This window comes from Phyllostomus discolor, chromosome 1 (assembly GCF_004126475.2).
Source record: "Phyllostomus discolor isolate MPI-MPIP mPhyDis1 chromosome 1, mPhyDis1.pri.v3, whole genome shotgun sequence".
Lineage (NCBI taxonomy): Eukaryota > Metazoa > Chordata > Mammalia > Chiroptera > Phyllostomidae > Phyllostomus > Phyllostomus discolor.
The window spans coordinates 199,740,468-199,762,396 of record NC_040903.2 but is presented as its reverse complement, the minus strand read 5'-3'; the positions used below and the strand labels follow the sequence as shown (position 1 = coordinate 199,762,396).

Here is a 21,929-nt window from a genome sequence, read left to right as displayed (position 1 = left end):
ATACTTTTTCCATCTTTAGTCTTTAAGAATCTCCCCCATTCTCTACCATTTCTTAAGCAACACCAACTTGATTTCAAAAAGTTTATTTGCAAATTCCCTCGGTATCCAGAGATGTCATTCATTCAAGTCAAAAAAGTTGAATTAATGCAAAGCAATTAGATGCCTTCTGATATTACATTTCCTACCTTTGTCCATCTGTCTTTTCCTATGCAAAGACCTATTTTCTTGTCAGATAAGACAGGGGTAAAATAGGAGCACAAGGAATTCTTTCACATCACTGAAGGCTCTATGTTGCAAATGACAGAAGCTCCAGCTCATGCTGGTTTGGACAAAAGACATAATTTATTCAATCATGGCTAGAAATCCAGGGGTAGTCTCATTTGAACATGCAGGGCCTTAAAAATGTCACCAGGACCTAGTTTCTCCCATCTTTTGGCTCCATTCTTAATCTGACTGCATTTTTTTGGTCTCTGCAATGGTGAGATGGCAGCCAAAAGTATTTTATACCACCCCACGTTCTAGCCCAAAGGACAGAACACAGCCTCCATACAACATATAAACAAGTCTTGAGCTTATATGTCACTGATCCAAACTGGGTGAGGTGCCCACCTATGAGCAAAATAACCATGGCCAGGGAACTGGAAGGAAGTCTGTGAATGACTTAGCACTCTCAAGCTCGCTATGGAAGCCAGGAGTGCAGTCAGTGCCACTGGACTCTTGTTTTGAGAATGAGGGAAAATCAAGAAACATTCATCAAGAAATGGTGAAAGGGATACCATGTCTCTAAATAAATTACATTCACCATACCTACTTCTTCATCAACAGCCTACCAATTATAAGCAGCAAGCCATTTTTTTGATATTTGTGTTCTGGCACTAACTGAAGGGCCATAGTCCCGAATATCCTTGAAGCTTTAGCCCTGATGTGATTCCACAGGTTCACACCACTTTCTCATAGCCGCCCTGAGCTAAGTGCTCACACCTGGCCTGGTGGCTGGGGGATTTGTTTCTTCCTCCTCTGTGACAGGGTGCCATTCTCTCTCCTGCCCATTTCAGCTCCTTCTAATCCAGAAGGTAATTTCTTTTCCAGAAGATCCAATTTACCTTCTTAACAAAAATTTCATTCCAAATATTTGACCTTTTTTTTAATCCACAAAAATGGTAGTTTCTATGGTCAACCCAGTAGGCAGCTTCAGGGACTCAGTTTCTCTTCTTTCTTTTCTCCCTCTGCCACATTATTCCATTTCCCAGCCTCTGATTCATGTTTCCACTTCTTCCTACCTTGTTGGAATGCTGTCCCTCTTGGTGTCCTTTTTGTATCGGTTCTTCCATTCTGTCGAGGCATTCCCCCTCCCCCAAGCACACACAGTGCTTTTCTGCTTTTCTTCCTAAGAGTAGGAAAAGTGACTGTACCTTACTAGTCAACATTTAATAAGCAGAAACTTGTTTTTCTACACTGGAAGTTCTCCACAGTAGTGTGCATTCATTTCGTCAGTGATCCTTACCCTCATTTTACAGATTGGGACATGGATGCTCCAAGGAGGTCATATTCTTTCTAATTAGCATCAGAATTGGATGTGGTATCTGGTTCAAGTCAGTTGTTCTTCTTTAATAAACTACATTGGGCTCTTCTGCAGTTTTTCAATTTTGCAGGAATAACAAAGAGCAGTAAGTGGTTCCTTAGCCAGATCTGATTAATAGCATAAATGATATCAATAGCATTTGCACAGTGTCTTACAGTTTATAAAGCACCTCCTTTTTCTGTATCCCATTTGCTCCTGACATAAAAATGCTTAAAGTAGGTATTATTATCTGATTTTAAAAAAAAAAAAAAACTGAGGCAAAGAGCAGTCAAATGACTTTCTGTAAGTCTCACAGCTAGTAACAAGTCTAAGCAGGAGTTGAACCCTGGATTTGTGCTTCTAAAGCCAAGTGTCTTTTATCTTCCATGCTGACATTAAAACAGGGGCCCGCAGCCCCTATGCTGTGGACTGGTGCTGGCCCAGGCCTGTGAGCAGGAGGTTGAGCTTGAATGTAATGCACTTGAATCATCCTAAAACCCACCTCCCCATTTGTGGAAAAATTGTCTTCCACGAAACTAGTCCCTGATACCAAAAAGTTTGGGGATTGCTGCTCTAAAACATTCACTTGAATTTTGCTCACTCTGGGACCCCACAGACTTCCTGACACTAGGAAAAGGGAAGTGTTTAGGCCCAATGTCATAGCTCAATTTATCTGGTTATAAACAGAGATAGTTTTTGCCACCTGAGAAATCAATAAGGATACCAAAACAAAAGTTTGGAAAGTAAAGAGACTGGGAAAATAGAAATAAGAAAAAAATGAAGTATATTGAGTGAAGAAACGAGAGAAAAACACAAAAGAAAAATCATAAAACAAATTAAGAGATAGCATAACAGAGAACAGAAAAAGACAGCGAGACAGGATAAAATAAAATGAGTATATTAAAAAATAAAAAAGCAAAAACAAACACATTATCCCAAAGCCCGCAGGTGCCAGCAATTCAAACAAACGTATAGCAATTAACAGAATTAACACAGCCTTAAATAGCTTGGCTCACCAGATGTGGACTCCTATCAGGGTTCTATAAAATGCAAAGTTATTACAGATTAAACCATTAATCATCTGTTCAGAGACTATCTCTGGCTGCAAAATCCCATTTGGTTTTAAATGGCTAATAATCACAAAGGGATGTGGAATGTAATGTGCGCAATGATGTTCTACCCAATCCTTTTTCCTTTAAATATGTGTTCCACTCTCCCAGTTCTGTGCTTTTCCTTCCTCCCCACGAGATGCCATGAGAAAAGAGAGGTAAGGTAGACCACTATGTCCCAGAGGTCTCAGCAGCACTTGAGCTTCTCCACAGGACAATGAAGAACCAGTGCAGAACCAAAGATCAGGGGACAAGTACCATAATGAGAAGAAAGGAGGATGGTGTAGAAATAACCAAATCAAATGACACAGCAAACCTCAACACAGGTGGACACTGTAATGGGCTTGAGTCAGCTCCCTGGTGCCAGTGAGTGTGATAGAGACACTATCTGTGCAACTTGGTCTTGACTTGGCTTTTCTGTACTGCACCATGCTTTATCCAGCAATATTAGCTCAGTAATGAAAAAGACAGAGGAAGGAAGAACTGTATGTCCTCACACCGAGGGTCACTGGAAACTGAATGGGAGTCAGAAGGCAGCACTTTTCTATAGAAACTTTAAGATTCAGATAAGCACTTTCTCTGCTCAATGCCAAAGCCAATGGACCACCCTTTCCAACCCTGCTCTTCAAACTCGTAGGGCAAAAATACACACCAGAGAAAAGGAGGAGACAGACTAGCATCAGTCTTCAACAAGTCAAAGCCTGATGGGCAAGATGCCCATCTGAATGTGTCATTCTACTACTTAAGATCCCCCCAGTGTTTCCATGTCTCTGCTTCTATTTTGCTCATTAGATAATTTTATTCATTAGATTCCTCTTACAAGTGAGATCATATGGTACTTGTCTTGACAGCTGTCAGAGGGAAGCGGGGAAGGGGATAATGGTGGAAAGAAAGGGAAGGGATCAAAGAACATGTATGAATGACCCATGGACATGAACAACGGTGAGAGGATTGTGGGAGCAGGGGGTGGGCTGGATGGAGGAGGGCAAAGGCAGAAAAATTGGGACAACTGTAACAGAATAACAATAATAAAAAAGTCCCCTAATGGCTCCCCATTACCTAGAAAATAAAATTCAAGGGTATAGAGTAAAATAAAGCTTTCTGTGTCTTGGCCCCTCCTTACTTTATAGCCATGATTTTAGAATTCCATTCTGTGTCCTGAAATCAACAAACTGTGCGTTTCTCACCCAGACACCACGATGTGTCCCATCTCCAGGCCTTTGCTCAAGCTGCCCCCTCGTCCTGAGGCACCACTCCCGCCAGTCTTCCCTGTGCACTGCTGTCCACCTTTAAGCCTCACCTGAGGCATTGGCTTCTTTACAGAGTGTTCCTGAACCGCAGGATACATTAAGACCCACTGCTTGGCAGCCCCATTGCACCTGACAATGCCTCTTTTGGTACATTAACTGCTTTATTGAATCGTACTTGGGTGTCTGTCCTCCCCACTAACTGGGAGGTCCTCTAAGGCAGGAAACATGCCTGATTCCTCTCTATGTCTCAGTACAGCCCTTGGCCCACTGCAGGTTTTCAGCAGACATGGGTCTACTTGTCTAAATTCCACCAGATTTTAGAGCTCCATCAGGTTAGCCCATTCACTCATTTATTCTAGACCTAATTACTGAGGGCATTATTTTATGCCAGGGACTCTTCTAGGTGCTGAGGAAACACCTGTAAACAGAGGACGATTTTGTCCTCATGGAGCTCACATTGTAACAGTAAGGAGACTGACAGTTGTCTAATAAACAAATGACAGAGGCAACAAACTAGGTAATGACTGAGGGTGGGTGGAATGGGTTAACCCTACATCAGCAAAGATGAGAGTAGGACAAACCTTACAATAAAGGTTTATTTTCTTCCCATAAGCAGTCATTCAATGATATGGAAAATATGGAGCTATGCATGTGTGAATACATATTTCATAAAATGTTTTGTAAGATGCATTATAGAATCTTTAGTAATAATCATAGAAAAACACCATTGTATGGTTTCACTTTTATGTACATTATTTCACTTGATCTTAAGAAGAACATAACAGAGGTCATATTACCTCCATATAATGGGTTAGGAAACTGAGACTCAAATAAGATTGGTGGCTTAATCTAGACCATAGAACCAGTGTTAAATCTGGTATGTCCAATCAGGTTTTCTAATCTTAAACCCAGTATTCTTTTTATCATACTATGACACCTCCCTCAAAGCCTTTTTGATCTTGTTCTTCCTAGAGGAAGTTCTAACCCATTTCTCTTAGCCTTGCTGAGCCTTTTTATGTAATACTTTTCTCATATCAGATGGCGGGCAGGTGGAGGGGTTCCTAAAGATTCAACTATTGCCATGTCAGGATGTTTTTTAGCGATCCTAAGAAACTACCTAAGAGCATTTATTGAAAAGCTATTGTATTTATGAATTTACAAACCTGGGATTTCACTTGGCAAGTACAGAAAGTCATATACAACGTTTGGTCTTTTTTTAATTCCTCTTGCTGCCTACCTCCTTCTCACCTGAAGAATTTTCTGTACAAGGAACTAATCATCACTCACTCACTACCTTGGGGTATGAGAGAGAGTCGATCTCTGTGTGGGGGAGTATTTGCATGAGCAGAGGAGGAAGGGGAAGAAGTCCTTCACCCAAGTACAACACAATGGCTGGTTTGGACTTGAAAAGCAGGGTCAGGATGTGTTTTAAATTTTAACTGTACTGCACTCAGAAAAAAGCAGGTCGACAATTTTGAGTATACAAAACAGAGTTTATTCTTGTGTGATTATTTATTAACTACTGTATTATTTGTTATTATTATTAACCTCCTTTGGCCCACTGCTGTATTTATGGCAAGCCCACCAGACCAAGAGCCATTCTAGGAGTTGGGAACACAAGAACAAAAAACAGACAGACCTGCGAAAACATGAAGAGGAATAAGATCCTGACTTTGTGATGTCTAGCTGGACACAAATCTTACTTACACTGATACCAGGGTGTGTGGAGAACCACAATTGTTTGATGACCACTTGGACACTCTTTGGTGTGGCTTTTACATGAGTGTCAAGTTTAGAGGTGTGCATACAGGTGAAATCACAGTGGAGCCAGAACTAAGCTTTCAGGTGTGAAGAAACTGTAGTTCCAAAGATAAAACTCATTCTGTGCCACACACAAAGTGTAGGTGCCCCAGAACTTCAAAGTCTCTTTACAGTGTCCCCATTTTGAAGAAAATGGCATACAAAAGCACCTACAGATGCTCAGGTCAAGGCAACTTAGAGCTACAAATGGCAGCAGACGACAGAAAAAGAAGACAGAGACAGGGAAAGAAAGAAGAAACTAAAGTAACTGGAGACTGTTCCAAAGGCAAATAGTTAACATGGGTAAGTGGGAGAAAGTCCCAAGGTAACTAGAAGTGTTGGCTGTTTACTAAATTATCCAAGAGAAACAGCAAGAACAAAAGAATTTCCCAGCCCTGCCCACAGAAAAGTGAACTGTAATGATTAAGTGGAAAGAAAGAATGTCCAGAACCACATTACGCTCAAAGGTATCTATTTAAACCACTGAGACAAATAAGAAAGCCTCCCAAGTCCCTTAGAAAGACTGGACTATGCAATATGTAAAGGAGAGAAGGAACAAAAGTTAACAAAGTTCTCATTGGGCCCACCATTTCCCTTCATGTCTTAGACTTTCTTTTTTTCTGACTTGATCTGGATTTAAATGCAGATTTACCTTGCTAGCTAAGGTATGTTTGTTTTTATTACTAATTACTGCTAATGGCACTTTTTCAGAACTGTCTTTAATTTTTAAGCTATTAAGTGACTTTTGAAGCTGTCTGCTCTCTACCTAGGCAGTGAGAGAGAGCAAATTTATTTTATCTATTTTAGGTTCTGCATGCATAAAGTTATTAGAGATACCTTCACATTTTGACAAGTCTTGCTTCAAAATGTTCAAGAGCAACCTTCCTGATTGACAGATTTGGGAAATTGCTCTTTTGTTTCAAAATACATAATATAATCAGAAAAAGATTGGTCCTAGAGGCCACCCCTAGATCCTGTCCAGGAAAAACTCCTGCTCAGGACTGTTTGTCTACAAAAATGGATGAGTTCTCCACTGCAATCAATGGCTCATTCATTCCCGAGCCACATACGTGGTAACAGAATGTCCCTATCTATTTCTGAGAGAGCAATTCCAGTATAGCGTGATTTCACAGTGTTTAAGAGCCTTTCAGGAATCATTAGATACTGAGTAGTTTAGGCCTTTATTCTATCCAAATGGGAGTAAATCCCATGGAAGAAGTGTTCTGTCTGCAGCAATTCCATCAAGAGTGGCCAGTCGAGTCCCTGTGGTCTGCAGAAGCCTAGCTAATGTCTAGCAGAGAGGGGAAAGCACTCTTTGGGCTCTCATCTGTAATTTGTCCTTCAGACTAAGAACAATACAAAGCTGTAATTGAATTTTTCCCTCCTTTGTCCTGTCTCTTCTTCCTACCCCTTCCTCTCAAGCCACACATCATTTACGGCAGCAATGCCCAGCTCAGACACCAATTTTTCTCCAATACTGATTCCCACCTAAAACTTACCACTTTCCTCTACTCAATTAGAAATTTCATCTGTGGCACTGAACATACACTGTTTTCAACTGTAACTGTCTACTTCCTGATCTCCTCCCTTGCCAGATTATAAGGCCTTCAACTACAGAGATCATGGCTTGTGAAGAGGCACTAAGTCTAGTTACAGCACAAAAAAGGTACCCAATGATTATCTGATAAATTTATCCATTCAATAAATACTTATTATGTGCTTATCATATACCAGTTGTGACAGGCACAACTCCTGTCTGGACATGACTCACAGTTGAGTGGTGTGAGCAAACACAGGTGCAATACCATTTCGTGTATAAGTGAGGTTTAACAAATTTCATATAAAACAAATAAAACATGTATCCTGAGAGGAGGCTTATAACATGTCATAGGGATCTCTATCTACAGTAAGGAACACTGTTAGCTTCTTAAAAGTTTCCCCAGGGAAATGGTATGGATATCTTAGGCAATAAAGCTTAGCATAGATTAAACAAAAATGTACAGCATACTGCTCTGATGACAGTGTCCTGAAAGAATTCTACCAAATCAAGTCTGATTCTTTTTTGCCTTGACAATTGACCTTAGTGACTGAAGTTACACTTGACTGAAGCTCCTTTGCTCTCAGAAAGAGGTCCCAACACATCAGCTACAATAGTATAAATGAATAATGGCAAAGCCCACTGCTTTCTTATAGCTGCCAGCTTTCAGGGGGTAAAAAAAAAAGGAAAAGCCATCTTCTGGGCTTTAATGTTACATTCTGAGAATTTTCCTCTATCTCAAATAATGAGACTCTTGGGAACACCACCTTGGACAAAGTAAAATAATAAATATGTTTTAGACAAGACACACAACCACAAAAGGAGCCACTTTTAGCCAGAGCTCTCCATATGTGCCAAATCAAAAGTACAAAATCAAACTTTAATAGTTCCTTATGATTTCAAAGTATTTTCATATGTGTTATTTTAATTTATAAAGTAAAGCCACCTGAGAAATGAGGTTCCCCATTAGTGAGGGAACAGTGCACTTCAGTGGTGAACCCAAGGTCATGTAACCAGCTTAAGTTCTGACCAAAACCTAGGACTCTACTTCAAGTCCAAACTCTTTTCTGCTACTACCTGGGTCTCATAGAATAGATTAGATGATAGAGCCAGTCACTGAAGTGCAAAACTCATTTGTTCTTAGACAAAGCACTAAATGGAGTATGTGAACTTTACCTCTTTAAGGCAGCCCATGAAGTTGTTGCTGACAGGTGAACCTGGCAAGTCAGCAGTACTGGGGCTTCCTCCCACGTAGAAGAAGTCATCTGAGCCCAGCATGGTGTAGTCCTCTTGAGTGTAGCCTGTCGTGGTCAGGATGCCATCTACAGAGATTGTCACCTGGTAAAGGGACATAGGGACAAAAAAATCCCAGTAATGACCTTACAGTCCTATTAAAATCCAGTGGCTTTCCCCACCTGTAGCTTCACTTTCATTTAAGATTTTGGTGAGGTAGTCTTTCTAATTTGGTTTGATTTTGGTATGTGCAGCCAAGTTCCATTTTCTGGTCTGCCTTCCTGTGGCCCACAACTGCAGCATTCCCCTGCAGACTCCTAGCAGAGTTTGTTGGAACGGCCAAGCTGAGCAACTTGCTCTACGCATTGCACTCTTTACTCAGTCAGGCTAGAAAATGGAACTGTCCTCAGACGACATCACTTGTCTCAGTTCATTGGTAAAATGATCATTTTTCGATGATTGTTAATTATGGCGGTAGTGAAAAACAGCAAAGGAGACATTTGACGATGGGTTTGTTAGGGGTTGGTCTTTGGTTGTTGATGGATTTTTTCCTTTTTTCTTTTCTTTTTTCTTTTCTCTTTTGTTTCTTTTTGGATTCACACCACACTGACAAACATGCATTCAGATAGGGAAGAAGAAGGGTCTTGATTCACATGTGTCATGGATGGTACATGCCATGGACTCCCCCAGGACACCAACCCCTGCCCTCCCTTCACTGCCATCACCACCACCAAGAAAGGAAATGAGGCAACTCTAACAAAAATAAAAGAATGATAATGCATAATAACCAAAACAATAATAATAATAATGCCCACAGGGAAGAAGGAGCACCCATACACCCAACATCCATGAAAGGAGCAGAAGGCAGAGAGTATAGATGGGGCCTCAGAGCGTGCACACACCATACGCTGACACACCCATGCAAAAATTATCTAGAGCTAAAAGAGAAGGCAGAAGAAAAAGGAGGGAAGTGGGAGAGGGTGAGGAAAACTAAAAAAAAAAAGAATCAGAATCCACATCATCCTTACATGCACTGCAACAACTGAAAACCAACATGGGATGTGGAAAAAAACACTCAAAACTAACAGGTCATCTTTCCCTTGCCTGCCACCTCCCTCGCTAAAAAAAAGAAAAGAAAAAGTCCAAACCCAACCCCCAAACATATGAAGGATGAGAGGAAAATTAAAAAGAGTGGAGACAAAAAAAGAAAGAGAGAAGAAAGTGGACTTGAGTTGAAAATTTGGTAGGTTGTTAGTAATAAGGAGTAAAATGAAGGAACAAAATCAGATGCCAATGGGGAAATCCACGAGACAGGGACATGCCATGCAGAGTGTGGACAGAGAACACAATTGGCCGAGCTCCCTTTGGCCACGGTGGGGAGTAAGGTGAAAGAAGGGAAAAGAAGAATACAGGAAGCAGAGTACTATCCTCCCCAGGTCACCTGTGGCGGCCAAGGCCACACAAAAGGGGAAGAAAGCAGGGATTAAGGAATGGGGAGAGTCAAAGAAAGGAGGAGTGAGGGAAGGGAAGACTCAGAGTTTAGGAAAGTCCTCAATATCAATCCTGTGGTCCCTAGTCTGTAACTTCAAAATTGCAAAAGAGAACAAAAAGCAAAACAAAACAAAACAAATTTAGCTAAATGGAGAAACTCTCCTTAAAAAATGCTTTTTGAAAAAGAAAAAAAAACTAACTGGAGAAAAGGAAACCATTCCAACCAAACTCATCCAAATATCTGCAGGACAGGTGCATCCCCTTCCTTTTTATTTTTTTTAAGAAAAGGAAAAAAATTGTCATTTAATTAAACAAAAAATTTTAAAAGAAGGAGAAACAAGTCTAAAGAGGATAAAAGAGGGGTTGGGGAGGAAAAGGGGGGGCAACACACGGCAAACCCAAAAAAAGAGACAATAAGAATGATATCTACCAGACAATGTAGTTTGTTTACCATAGCGTGTCCGATGCCTGAGTGCTTTGCGGAAAAGGGGGAAGAAAGGAAATTAAAAATTGTGAACAGAACGATTGTTAATTAAAAAAACTAAAAAACAAAGATGAGTCGTTAGGGTGTTAGTACATTAGTCGGTTAGTAAAATGACACATTGCATGAATGATCTTGTGTTAGTTTTTCAAAAAAAAGGCACCCAACACAGAAAAAGAGAGTGGGGAAGACAATGAGACCAGGACTCTATGGAAAACCTTGGCACCCAGGACACAGCCAGGAAAAGAGGTGCAGTCCACCTTGTCATTTTAACTCTCCGCTTCTCCCAGATAACGATCAGATCAGACCTCACCCCAGTTAGAATAAGCATCATACTTACTTTCCAAGGGCTCTTCTGAAAGAACACCACCCCCTTTTCCTTCCCACCCTCTAGCAATACATATTCCACCTGTCCTGAAAGAAAAGACCCCCAAAGTTTATCATTCCACATGTAGATAAATAGATAGAGCCGAAATACCAATACGTTGGTTTTTCATTGTTTGTTTGTTTACATCTGACTCTGACTACATGCACAGACAATCACGACTTTTTCCTAGAACAAAAATAACTTAAAATATTTACCAGCCACATCTAACATAGGAAGGCTACATCATGTACCTTACTCAGGGATTCCACAGGTAATGTAAAGATCTGATTTTGTATGGGTTTGTGCAGCAGGAGGGTAACATTCTTCTTTTTCTTTTTTTCCCCTCTCAGTATAGAATAACTGTGTAGTTAGAATGCATCAAAATAGTTGGAGTCTTCTCTATTACCCAGTGAAGTTTTGTTTTGTTTTGTGTGGTTTTTTCTTCTTTTTTTTTTTGCTTTGCTAAAATGCTTCCTGTTGGAATCACTCTTCCCTACCTCCCCTACCCCACCCCATTCCTCTTTAAGAATGCTTCTCAAGCTTTTAAGTGTTTTAAGCAATTTTTTATATAGCTAGCAGAGAGGACTGGCAGGTTAAAATGAGAACAGGGGCCCCACAATTAGTCTCCTCCTTGCTGTTTTTGAATGCTAAATGGCCAACACACCTGAGCTGGGAGGTTTGAAAGCTGGAAGGCTAGATGACTGGTAACCCCAGTTTCATGTTTGTGGTTTGACAAAAGTCATATACAGAGGTAAAGAAATTCATGTGATGGCCATGACCTTAGACTCAAGCAAGGTCATGGACAAAAAAAAAAGCAAAGCAAAACCAAAAAAAAATATCCCGTAGAAATTCATTACTATCTTGGTCCCTAATCTCAGTTATGGTTTGGAACAGATAGTTCTCACTCCTTCCTTTTATGAGAACCCCCAATAAAGTGCTGGCCATTGCCCAGACTTGGCTCAAAGGCAGAACCATGAGGAGATGACCCAGAAGGAAGAAATGGGAAGGTTCTGCTCCATCTGGTAGTGAGCTCCTCAAATGAATTTTTGCCACAGAAGCCATTCGACCTTACCAAAAAAGTAGATGAGAGGGCCAGAGGCTTGTTATCAAATATTTATGAAGTGGTTTACAGTTTAATTGAAATAGGAGCTTCCCACCCCTGCAAATGTATCCTAGGGAACACAAAAGTATGCTCTAAATGTATTTTTAATGAGCAAAATAATATTAGATGATTCAGTGTTGAAAGGATTGCATTTATAAATCAACTCTGCTCCTCTGAGATTTCCCTCTTTCAATAGATTGCATTGGGATTGCAAAATTCAGCCAGCACTTCAGTGAGGTCCAATCTTGGGCATACTTTCTCTAGAAGATTCGTTCTCCCACTGTCAAGAAATGCCCCAATACCCCAGGGCCTCTCTGTAGCCTCATCTAGAACTGAGAGCTTTGCTTTTCTACATCCTTAGTGGCAGACATAGTCACCTTAGTGACAAAATACGCAGCCAGTAAATAGTGTGCATGTCACAGCGAGTCTAGCACCAGACCATGGATGAGCTCATAATCCTTCTGGGACATAAGGTACAGTACTTTGCATATTTAGCCACTGCATATGGCTGGGGAGGACTGTAATCACCATTTCACAAATGGGAACAGTGGTGTGGAAAGGTTCAATGGCTTGTCCAAGGGCACAGAGAAGACTTGGGTCTAGAATTTGGAAGAGAAACCCTCAGGGGCTGCTTTCCTCTGCTTGCTGATTCAATAGCACAACCAATATCGGAATTACAGTTTGGTTTATCACCTTCAGTTAAAGGGCCGAACTGGGGCCCAATTCTATTTTAGAAAAGCGTTTTCAGTGGAAATAAAAGCAAGCCTTTCTCCAGCTAATTAGAATCATTTCTAGAATGGCAAGGAAGTCTGGGGGCTAGGAGAGAGTTAGAGAAATAGTTTGGCTGGAGAGAACCACAACCCAGTTCTGCTCCCCAGTACATGAAAATTCTCCCCTCCACTGATGAATGTCTAAAGGGTGTTACTGTGTACCTGTCAGTCAAAACTGACAAAAGGTCATATTTCACTTGGTCTAGACTCTACAACTCAACTATATCAAGCTCCTATATGTTAGCAAATGGAAATTTGACTTGGGCTCTCTTGACAGTTGAGAAGGTCTCTTCTGAGTAAGTATAGATGGGGGATGATGATAAAAAAATATCAGCAATAGGGTTCTTTGGCCTTGGAGGGAAAAAAATGAACAGTGATTCAAAATGTTCAATCTACATGTATGAAGATGACTGGAGGAGTCTAAGTTTTGTGTTATTTGGCACCTTCACCACAGGTAGATCAGAATCTCCCAATCAGGTGGCTTTCTTGACAAACTTAAGTATGGAAATGGGTGTTTTGATTATTGTGTGTGTCCCATATGTGTGAGCCTTCTCCATTTATTTAGTATTATTAGGAGTTACATTTTTATCAATCAGAAAACACATACAAACACTTGTCAGTTCTTATGACTTTATATTTATGCTCAAAAGCATTAAATCAATCATATCACAGAAGAAAATTTGATAAGCACTATCTAGACATTTGCATGTTTTCTGATTAATAAAGGATGAATGTTGTCCAACTGGGTTTCATGACGCATTCTCAAGAAGAAAAACCAAGTGAAAATAGCAACCTGGAAAAGGCAGTCTCAGCACAGATTTTGACTTTTATAGGAAAAGCTCTTTTTAACTGAAGTGAGCTGGTTAGGTATTCTTATTGCTATTATTGTGAGTTATGAAATTGAAACAACTTCATTGGGCTGAAGCTTTCTGAGCGTGTGGTCACCTGACGGAGTTGCCTACTTAGAATCGGCAGGCGATGGGAGTTCTCAAGCACGGACAGAACCAGGAAAGGCTGCTCCAAAGTTGACATTTTTATTTGGATCCTTCCACTTTCCAGGCCTCCCAATCAACTGAAGAGTCTTGGAGGTAGAGGCATGGGCAATAAAGTAGGAACACCGCACCAAGGAACAAAGAAACAGAGGAATTCAGAAAGATTCCAGCTAATTCATTCTGAGGCTAGAGGTTAGCATAACAACTGAAAAAGTAAAATTGGGTGAGGGGCTATAAATGAAAAGGAAGAGAAAAAGGAAGACTTTTTCTAGAGGGAATTAAAATTATGGCATCATGGCAATGGCTAACTTAATTAAAAGGAAAAACATATTCAAAGAATGAGGAAAACCTATTAAGCTGCAAAAACAAAACACTGTCTCTAATTGAATTTAACAATAACATGACAAGATTCAAATGTGTAATTAAGAAAATGATTAAAAGGAATGCAGAAAAAAGGAATGAAAGTGCTTATAACTTTTATTATCTACACAACTGAATTTTTTCTTAAATAACAAGCACAAATGGAGAATTGAAGTACAGAGAGAAGCACATTTTAGTAACTTTCCTTGTGCAATTGCAAAGAATGGGAGAAAGTTAGACTTCAACAAATCCAAACCCATATCTATACCCCTCTCCACCTCATCCATCACCTGCTTCACAAACTTCCTCCCTGACTACCTAAGATGAGCCCCTGAGTGCTCTCTCCCTTCAGCATTACCTGCCGGAGGTTGCGTGTCACTTTGACATCATGCCAGGCGTTGTCATTGAATTTTCCGTTCACTGGCTCCACAATGGCCTCAAAGGCTCCGGACCCCAGGTTAATGACCAAGGAGACCGCGCCATCCTTCAGAGCCAGGTTGACGTAGTCAGCCGACTTGCCCGTATGCAGGATGAGCCCGTTGCGCTGCCAGGTCTTAAAGGAGAGGGTGATTTCGTCGCTGCTGCTCTGGATTGGGTTCTGAGACAGGTCGTAGCACAGGTACTCTGAGCCTCGGAAAGTGGCCACATTCTCCTCTCGAGCTGCAGGAGAAAAAGGAGGGAAGCCGTCAATCAACACTTGTCTGGCATGAATCAGATAGATCTCTGCAAATATCAAGGAGAACATACCCCCAGGGCACTGCCCCACCACTGGGCTGACACCAACTCTACACTCCCTCCAACTCTTCCCACGAGACTCATATTTAAGCACCAGGAAAGCAGGCAGAGAAGGAAATTGCAGAGAAGCTCTATGTCCATAGAAGGGTAGAAGACCAACACAATGGCATAGGAGAGCCAGCTGTCTTTCCTTCAGATTTTCTCAGAAGCAAGCCTAAAGGGAAATTTCAGGCAAAACGGTAATATAAGGTCTACCTTGCTTTTGCTTCAATGATGGCCTTTAAACGCTTGTAGAAGAGCTGGTTTAGAATGGATAATTATGTGTTCTGACAAAGATTTTAGCTCTAGGTAACATTTATTGATGAAAAATCAATTGCCCCAAACGATTTGGCTCTGATTGGGATCTGTCAGTAACCCAGCTAACTCTGGGTTCCATGGTGAGTTCTAAGTCCAGTGGAACACGACTGGGTTAGTAAATAGGAGGTTGTACCTGAGAAGGTGATCAAACGGATGAGGAAAATGAACAGAATGAAATTTGGTAATATGCTTTGACAAGACAGCATTACTTCCCTTAGACACAAAGAGACCTCTGCTCTGGGGGTCTCTGTTTTAGGTGGCCCTGGTCACACCATCTCTCCCTACAAGAGTAGGAGTCCATAAGGCCAAGGTGACATTCCACTAGAGCCATACTCTCACGACCATATTCCAGACACCAGAACTTTGAAATCCCCTACCCAAAGAGCCCCAAGTCTGTTTCCAGAGCTTGTGCAAGCTTCTCCCCTGGATCTATTTTCTGAAAAAAAAAAAAAATCATGCTGTCAATATGCATACCTCACAGTCTGAGGATTAGCAATAGGTAACTTTTTGCAAGGCTTTGGAGAGAACTTGGCCTCGTAGGCTAGAGCATCCATACCCCTTTGTGAGACAGAATAGAGCCAAAGGTGGAAAGAGGAGGGGACAGGACACAGACTGAGGACCCGAGGGGCCGGCTCTCTCTGTGCGAGCATTTCCCAATGCAGAACTCTGAGGAATCCGAAAATTCCAAATTTGAACCTGGCTTACAGGTAGTTTCAAAGGTATATTTTTCAAGATAAGAGGATGGAATATATTTTATTTAATCATTTGGGGCTTTGATGTATAATTTTGACATACTGCATGCGTGTGGACTTCCATTTGTCTTGTGGCCCCACAGCCTCACTTAGAGCAGCTGACTTCCTATCCGGGTTGCTCAAAAAGCTACCTAAAGCACCTCATTAATAAAAGGAAATGTACAACAATGCAAGGTTAGATATTCGGTTTCCCTCTAAGGAGTGGGGACTATGAAATAAGGTTGAGAGAATTCTATTTTCCCTTCTAGAATAACACTTCAGCCTTACCAACCAAAGCCAGGTCCACCTCACCTCAGATCCTTATCAACCCTCACAGCCCATGGTCAGTCACTTAAGTAAAATGAAATAAATATTTTCTCATCATGAGGTAAGAGTTATAAAGGAGTCACTTTTATAATATGGAGAGATGACCACCCACTACATACTACTAAATTAATCATAGCATCATGACATCATTAAAATGAACCCCAACTTTATACTCTAGAGAGTTAAAGAAGTGATGAAGTTTGTCCTGTCTGTTTTTGATAGCCTCAGTGGCATGTGACTGCCTGCATATTTATGTTTGCACATGCGCACGCTGGTATAAGCAAAAGGGGTCTCTCCACTTATAAATGACCTCTTGTAAAGTGATCACTTGTAAAGTACTATAAGGAGCAAGTACCACTCAGCACATAACCTACGCCTCATGCATTTTACCAAAATAGCCCCCAAAATTCATAGAGTAGACATTTCACACTATCTGTATGTTTGAAATGGATGCAACCAACACCCTAAGTGCTCTCTGTCTATTGTCATGATCTCTCCTCTCATTTCTGAAGAAATGGCTTTGTTAAAACACACCTGGACAAGCCCTTGTTCAGTAGCCCTGGAGGTGAAACTGATAGAGTAGAAGATGGTAAGTCAGATGAAATCATCTCCACTAAGCTCTTTTCCCACAGACACAAATGTGCACAGAGCCAACTACTATGCCTGTCCTTGGCACCACACATGGTGTATTAACGGGTGTCTTCTATAAACATTTAAGTTACTGAACAGAGATAAATGAGCAAGGAAAGGAGGCCTCCAGAGAGAAACTTGACACAGAACAGCAAGGCACTACGATATTATTTAATGTGCTATGTGGTGCCTAATATGTTTCATATAATTAGACCAATGAGTCTGTCAATATAATAAATTTTAGAGCTATAAGGAATTTCAGAGATTGCCTGATTTAATGCCCTTGTTTATTAAGGAAGAAACTAGCAACGAGGAATAAGTGTGTTGCATAAGACAATTTGTGTTATTCTGGACTTCTAGTACCTCTGGACTTTTCTCTAAATATCAGTCTAAAAGATAAATAAATAAATAAGTATCCATTACCTTTCCTTTTGCCCATTACTCTGGATATTACCACATGCTCCTACTCTACTTCTCAAAGAACACACATAATTTCATGGATCTGTGCACTAACCTATAAACCATCCCAAACCTTGCATAAATGGACTCAAAAACCCATTCCTTCCATCTTATGTAAATCACATTGATTCAACAAAAGAAATGATATCCTTCCTCCCCTGGAATCTGGATGTGTTTAAAACAAAAGAACTTGTTGCCTTGGCTGGCGTAGCTCAGTGGATTGAGTGCGGACTGCGAACCAAAGCATCACAGGTTCGATTCCCAGTCAGGGCACATGCCTGGGTTGCAGGCCATGGCCCCCAGCAACTGCACATTGATGTTTCTCTCTCTCTCTCTTTCTTCCTCCCTTCCCTCTCTAAAAATAAATAAGTAAAATCTTCAAAAAAAAACCAACTTGTTTATGTGCAAGACCATAGAAGAAAAATGACATCATTGTAGAGAAAATAATATTACAATAAATAAACAAGAAATAAAACCAAGGTGAGAAAAAAGATCTATGTAAATCACATGCATCTTTCTACTAATATCATACGAATTAGCCAAAGGAAGCCCAGTGCATTATTTTGCAAGTATCTGATGAAAACTGCTGCAACAGTTTTCCTTCCCCATCTCTACATCCAATGATGAATTTTTCCAGTTTACCTCTTACCTGGGCTGTAGGAGGCCACCAAGGCACCCCAGATACTGGGCACTTCCCTCCACTTGTCCACAAACAATAGACAACTGAAAGATATTCTCCGAATCATGTTCTAGATAAGCAAGATTATATCATTTGTAAGTCATGGAACACTGTCCTAGTTGTTATGGGGAAGAGAGGCATTGGCAGTGCATGGCCCAGTCTTTAAGGAAAAATTAAGGGGCTTAGTGGGAGACAGAGTGAGGACCTTGAAGGAATTGTTCCTTTGAATACTCTCACAACTGACCTTTTTCTTCTAAGATCCCAATCTGTCATAATTTCCTTTCAGTAGCTAAGGTTCGAACACTTTCTTATCACCTTGAAAACCATACTACACTGACAGTGAACGTAACTAAAATGGTGTGAAACCAGATAGTGACAAACCCCTATTTCTAAGCCCATTCAATTCTCCAAACTCTTCATTAGAAAAATGTAATACTGCCCAAAATCTGTGTTTCTATACTTAGTGTTTACACTGGCAAGGAGGTTAAAGAGACAATGCAGTCACCTTGTATGCATTCAAGCTGAATAGGTAGAGAAAATGAATGCAGGGGATTATGTAACACAGTACACAACAGCTTAGCATAAAGCGACGGCTTGGCAAGACGGTAGGCACTGATGTGGCTAATGGACTGTTTAGATCCACTTAAATTACGACACTCTAAAATTTGCAATCAATTGCGTAAGTGTTAAAATAAAAATATTATTCTCACTGCATGAAAAGCAAAGCTCATCTCTGTATGACAACAAATCATTTAAGTGTCCAATTGATTAAACATTAGATGCAATCTAGATATGTATAACTTGAAATTTTAAATCAGATGTATAAGATATGTAAAATGCTGATCTTTCAAATGGCTTACTAATCCCAGTACTGATATATATACATAGCATTAGCAAGCATTTACTCAATTCTATTTTCTTCCTTCCAAAATACCCAACTAGTGATTTATATAACTCTATCTCTCTGACAAATTCCAAAACAGATTAAAATACTCACTATATTTTTTTTTACTATGCAACCTAAGAAGTGTGGAGAAATGCATATCACTGTTTCATTGGGCCTGTGGTTCCTATTAGCTTATATTCTTAGGTTTTGAGATTAAAATATCTGGACTTTATTTTGAAGGTTATGAGAAACCACTGCATAAATTTACTGAGAAAATGGAGGGTCTGATTTATTTTTAAAGGCTACATTCGTAGTAAACTGGAAGAAAAAGAAAATGAAAGGCAGAGAGCCCAGTTAAAAGATCAGAACACAGTTGAACTGGTTTTCCAGGGGGTACCTGGAACTGGTTCAACCTGGATAGTCATACAGTTCCCGAGGGAGATTTACATTTGACTGGGCAAGAATGGAAGCAAAAGAGACCTAGAAGAGACAACCTAAGGAACCGAGAGGCAGAGATCATGAAAGACAGCCAAAGTTTGGACAATGAGATCCCAATGCAACCATGAAAAACTAAGGTCCAGAAGTCAGAATTAAGGGACAAGGACACAGCACCAGACAAAAAAGGGCTCAAATAAGAACGCATTAGAAGGGGTAAAGAAGGATCCTAGGTCTATTTGCAAACAGATGTTTGATTTTTAAGATATTGTAAACTTCTAAATGCTTTCTTAATCATGATTTGTATTCTCTCGGCACTCTGTGAGATCAACTTTGCCAGGATGACAGCCATGGAAGGAAATGGAGGCACAGAGTTTAGATGGGTTATCCAAAGCACTAGGAAGCACTTGGGCCAGTTCTAAAACCTCAGCCCCCTGATTCTCATTCCCTGATTCTTAGCCCTACCACCACCGCGCCAGCAACTCAAATTCTCAGAAATAGGTGCTTAGGACCCGGTAGCCGGTGTCATGCAACTGTGTGAAGTTCAAAGGCGTCAAAGGAGAACCACCAATAACAACCAGATCAGAGCCCACTCAGGCAGCAGAAGCCCAAGCAGTGGATCAGGGAGCGAGGCTGGCTCTTCTCCAGAATTCCTTAGTAGCAGGTTGGAAACAGTCACACTGAGAAGATCATACTCTTCACCTCCATCAGAGAACCTTAGAAATGGAATTTTTAGGTACCACTTGCAAAAGCCTATTAAAATGCTAAGGCCTCTGGAGTGGCTGTCACCACTGGCCCTGAGCAGAACTCCAGAAAGGGAACAGAAGCCAGCTTCCTGAGGATACGTTGAGAGACCCTGGTGACACTGCCCTCATCTTTGAGTCCTTTGTCCTTCAGTTGGCCTCCATGCAGCAGCACAGGACTTTAATCTGCACTGATGCAAAGATAACTCTGACTGGCCATCCTGCCTGGCCTACCCTGGAGCTAATGAGGTACAAAATCACACGGGCTGCTGCCACACTCCAGGCTAGAGAAAGAAATGACATGTGGTCCTGGGGCTGGCTTGCTGACTCCTTTCCTCTGACCCACAAAACTCAGCAGGAGCAGCACTGCCCCTCCTCCACTGGTGCAGCTGCACCGAGAGCCTTCAGGTTCTCAAGTTGTGAACGGATGGTGTCTGACCCAATTCTTCTGGCCACTGCTTCCAAGGCAAAGAAGCTCTGATGATGATGGAAAAGAGCACTGGGCCCCAGGCAGTGGGGGCAGGGTACACAAAGAAGAAAAGTACTTTTACAGAAGTCCATAATTCCACAATTGTTTTGCCCATTCCTACAGGATACTGCATATCCACTCAGTTCTGAAAAGTACCTTGAGACAAGCCAGCAATGTGGGTAGTTTGCTGGCAAAGGAACAAGTTAAGGTAAGTAGGGGTTTGTTCTTGCACAGTTCTCTTTTTTTTTCCATGCTAAGAACTTGTTAAGAATCCAACATCTGGAACAAGGACCCACACCTCTAACAAGCTGTGGGCAGACACCTAACTTAACTGTTAAGTTGTGAGAAAATCACATTTTTAAAAATGAGGGAAAAGCAGAAATCGTTTTACTGGAATGAATTCTACTGTATATCACCTAATGACATTTCCTGCCGGAATTAGCAAACACACTGATTTATAAGAAAGGTAAAAGACTACACAGGTGACCGTACTCTTGGTTCTTCCTGCCCTGTCTCCTTTACATTTTAGGGTCAAACACAGTCGTCAGATAAACCAAGCTGCAAAGCCATCCCCGAGGACAGACAGTGACTCCTTTACCTGCCACATCCCATCATGCAGGTATTTTTAAAGCAGAGTGCAGCAGCAGACAGCAAACTGTGATACTGTGAGCCATCCCAGGCTACAAAAGAAAACACACAGGAAATCTGACTCCCTGAGGCCAATTCTAACCCTCATCCTCAGAGACCCTCTGTAGGGAAAGATGCCGCAGAAAAATAAATGGACTTTTCCACACTGCCTGGGTCACGCACTAGCCTGCAGATGCTTCTTGAAAGTGATGAGAAGGAAAATAGTAAATCAAGTTGTCACTTGGAAAATAAACAGCCAGGATCCTGGCGAGAGAAGCTGCCTGAGTCCACAAAAGAATGGCCTGGAAAATCACGCTTCACTGAAATCACTAGAAAGCTAATGGCATCCTGAAGACCACATTGCTCTCAACTGCATTACAATAAAAGTTAACTTTTCTGTTTATTCATTTAAGGAATAAGTATGTGCATGTGCCTACTATGCACCAGGTGATATGCCCAGTGCTGAATGCGTTGAAGCTGCACAGCAACCCTGTGAAGAGGAATAATTAGCCTATACTTTACCGAAAAAGAGAAAGTGTAAAGCTAAAAAACAAAAAATCATGAAGGCCTACTAAGTGCCAGACTCTGACGTGCACTCACATTAAACAGGGCACCCATCTGTAGCTCCCAGTGTAGAGCGGGACTGCAAACTTGGTGACATGGAAGGCAACGATAAAGGCTTTGAATTGAATAGACATGAGTTTGACCTCCAGCTCCAGAACTTACCTAACTCTATGGAACTTGAGCTTTTTACTTAACTTCTCTAACCCTTAGTTTCTTCATCTACAAAATGGGAAT

At 41.0% G+C, this 21,929-nt stretch overlaps 1 protein-coding gene across 1 annotated transcript in view; it reads right to left on the bottom strand.

Moving 5' to 3' along the window:
- NRXN3 (neurexin 3) overlaps nt 1-21,929 on the bottom strand; it is a 1,487,232-nt gene that overhangs the window by 1,048,618 nt on the left and 416,685 nt on the right. The window contains 3 exon segments of the mRNA XM_036018906.1: nt 8,434-8,595; nt 10,433-10,456; nt 14,412-14,713. Coding sequence (XP_035874799.1) covers nt 8,434-8,595; nt 10,433-10,456; nt 14,412-14,713 — 488 coding nt within the window.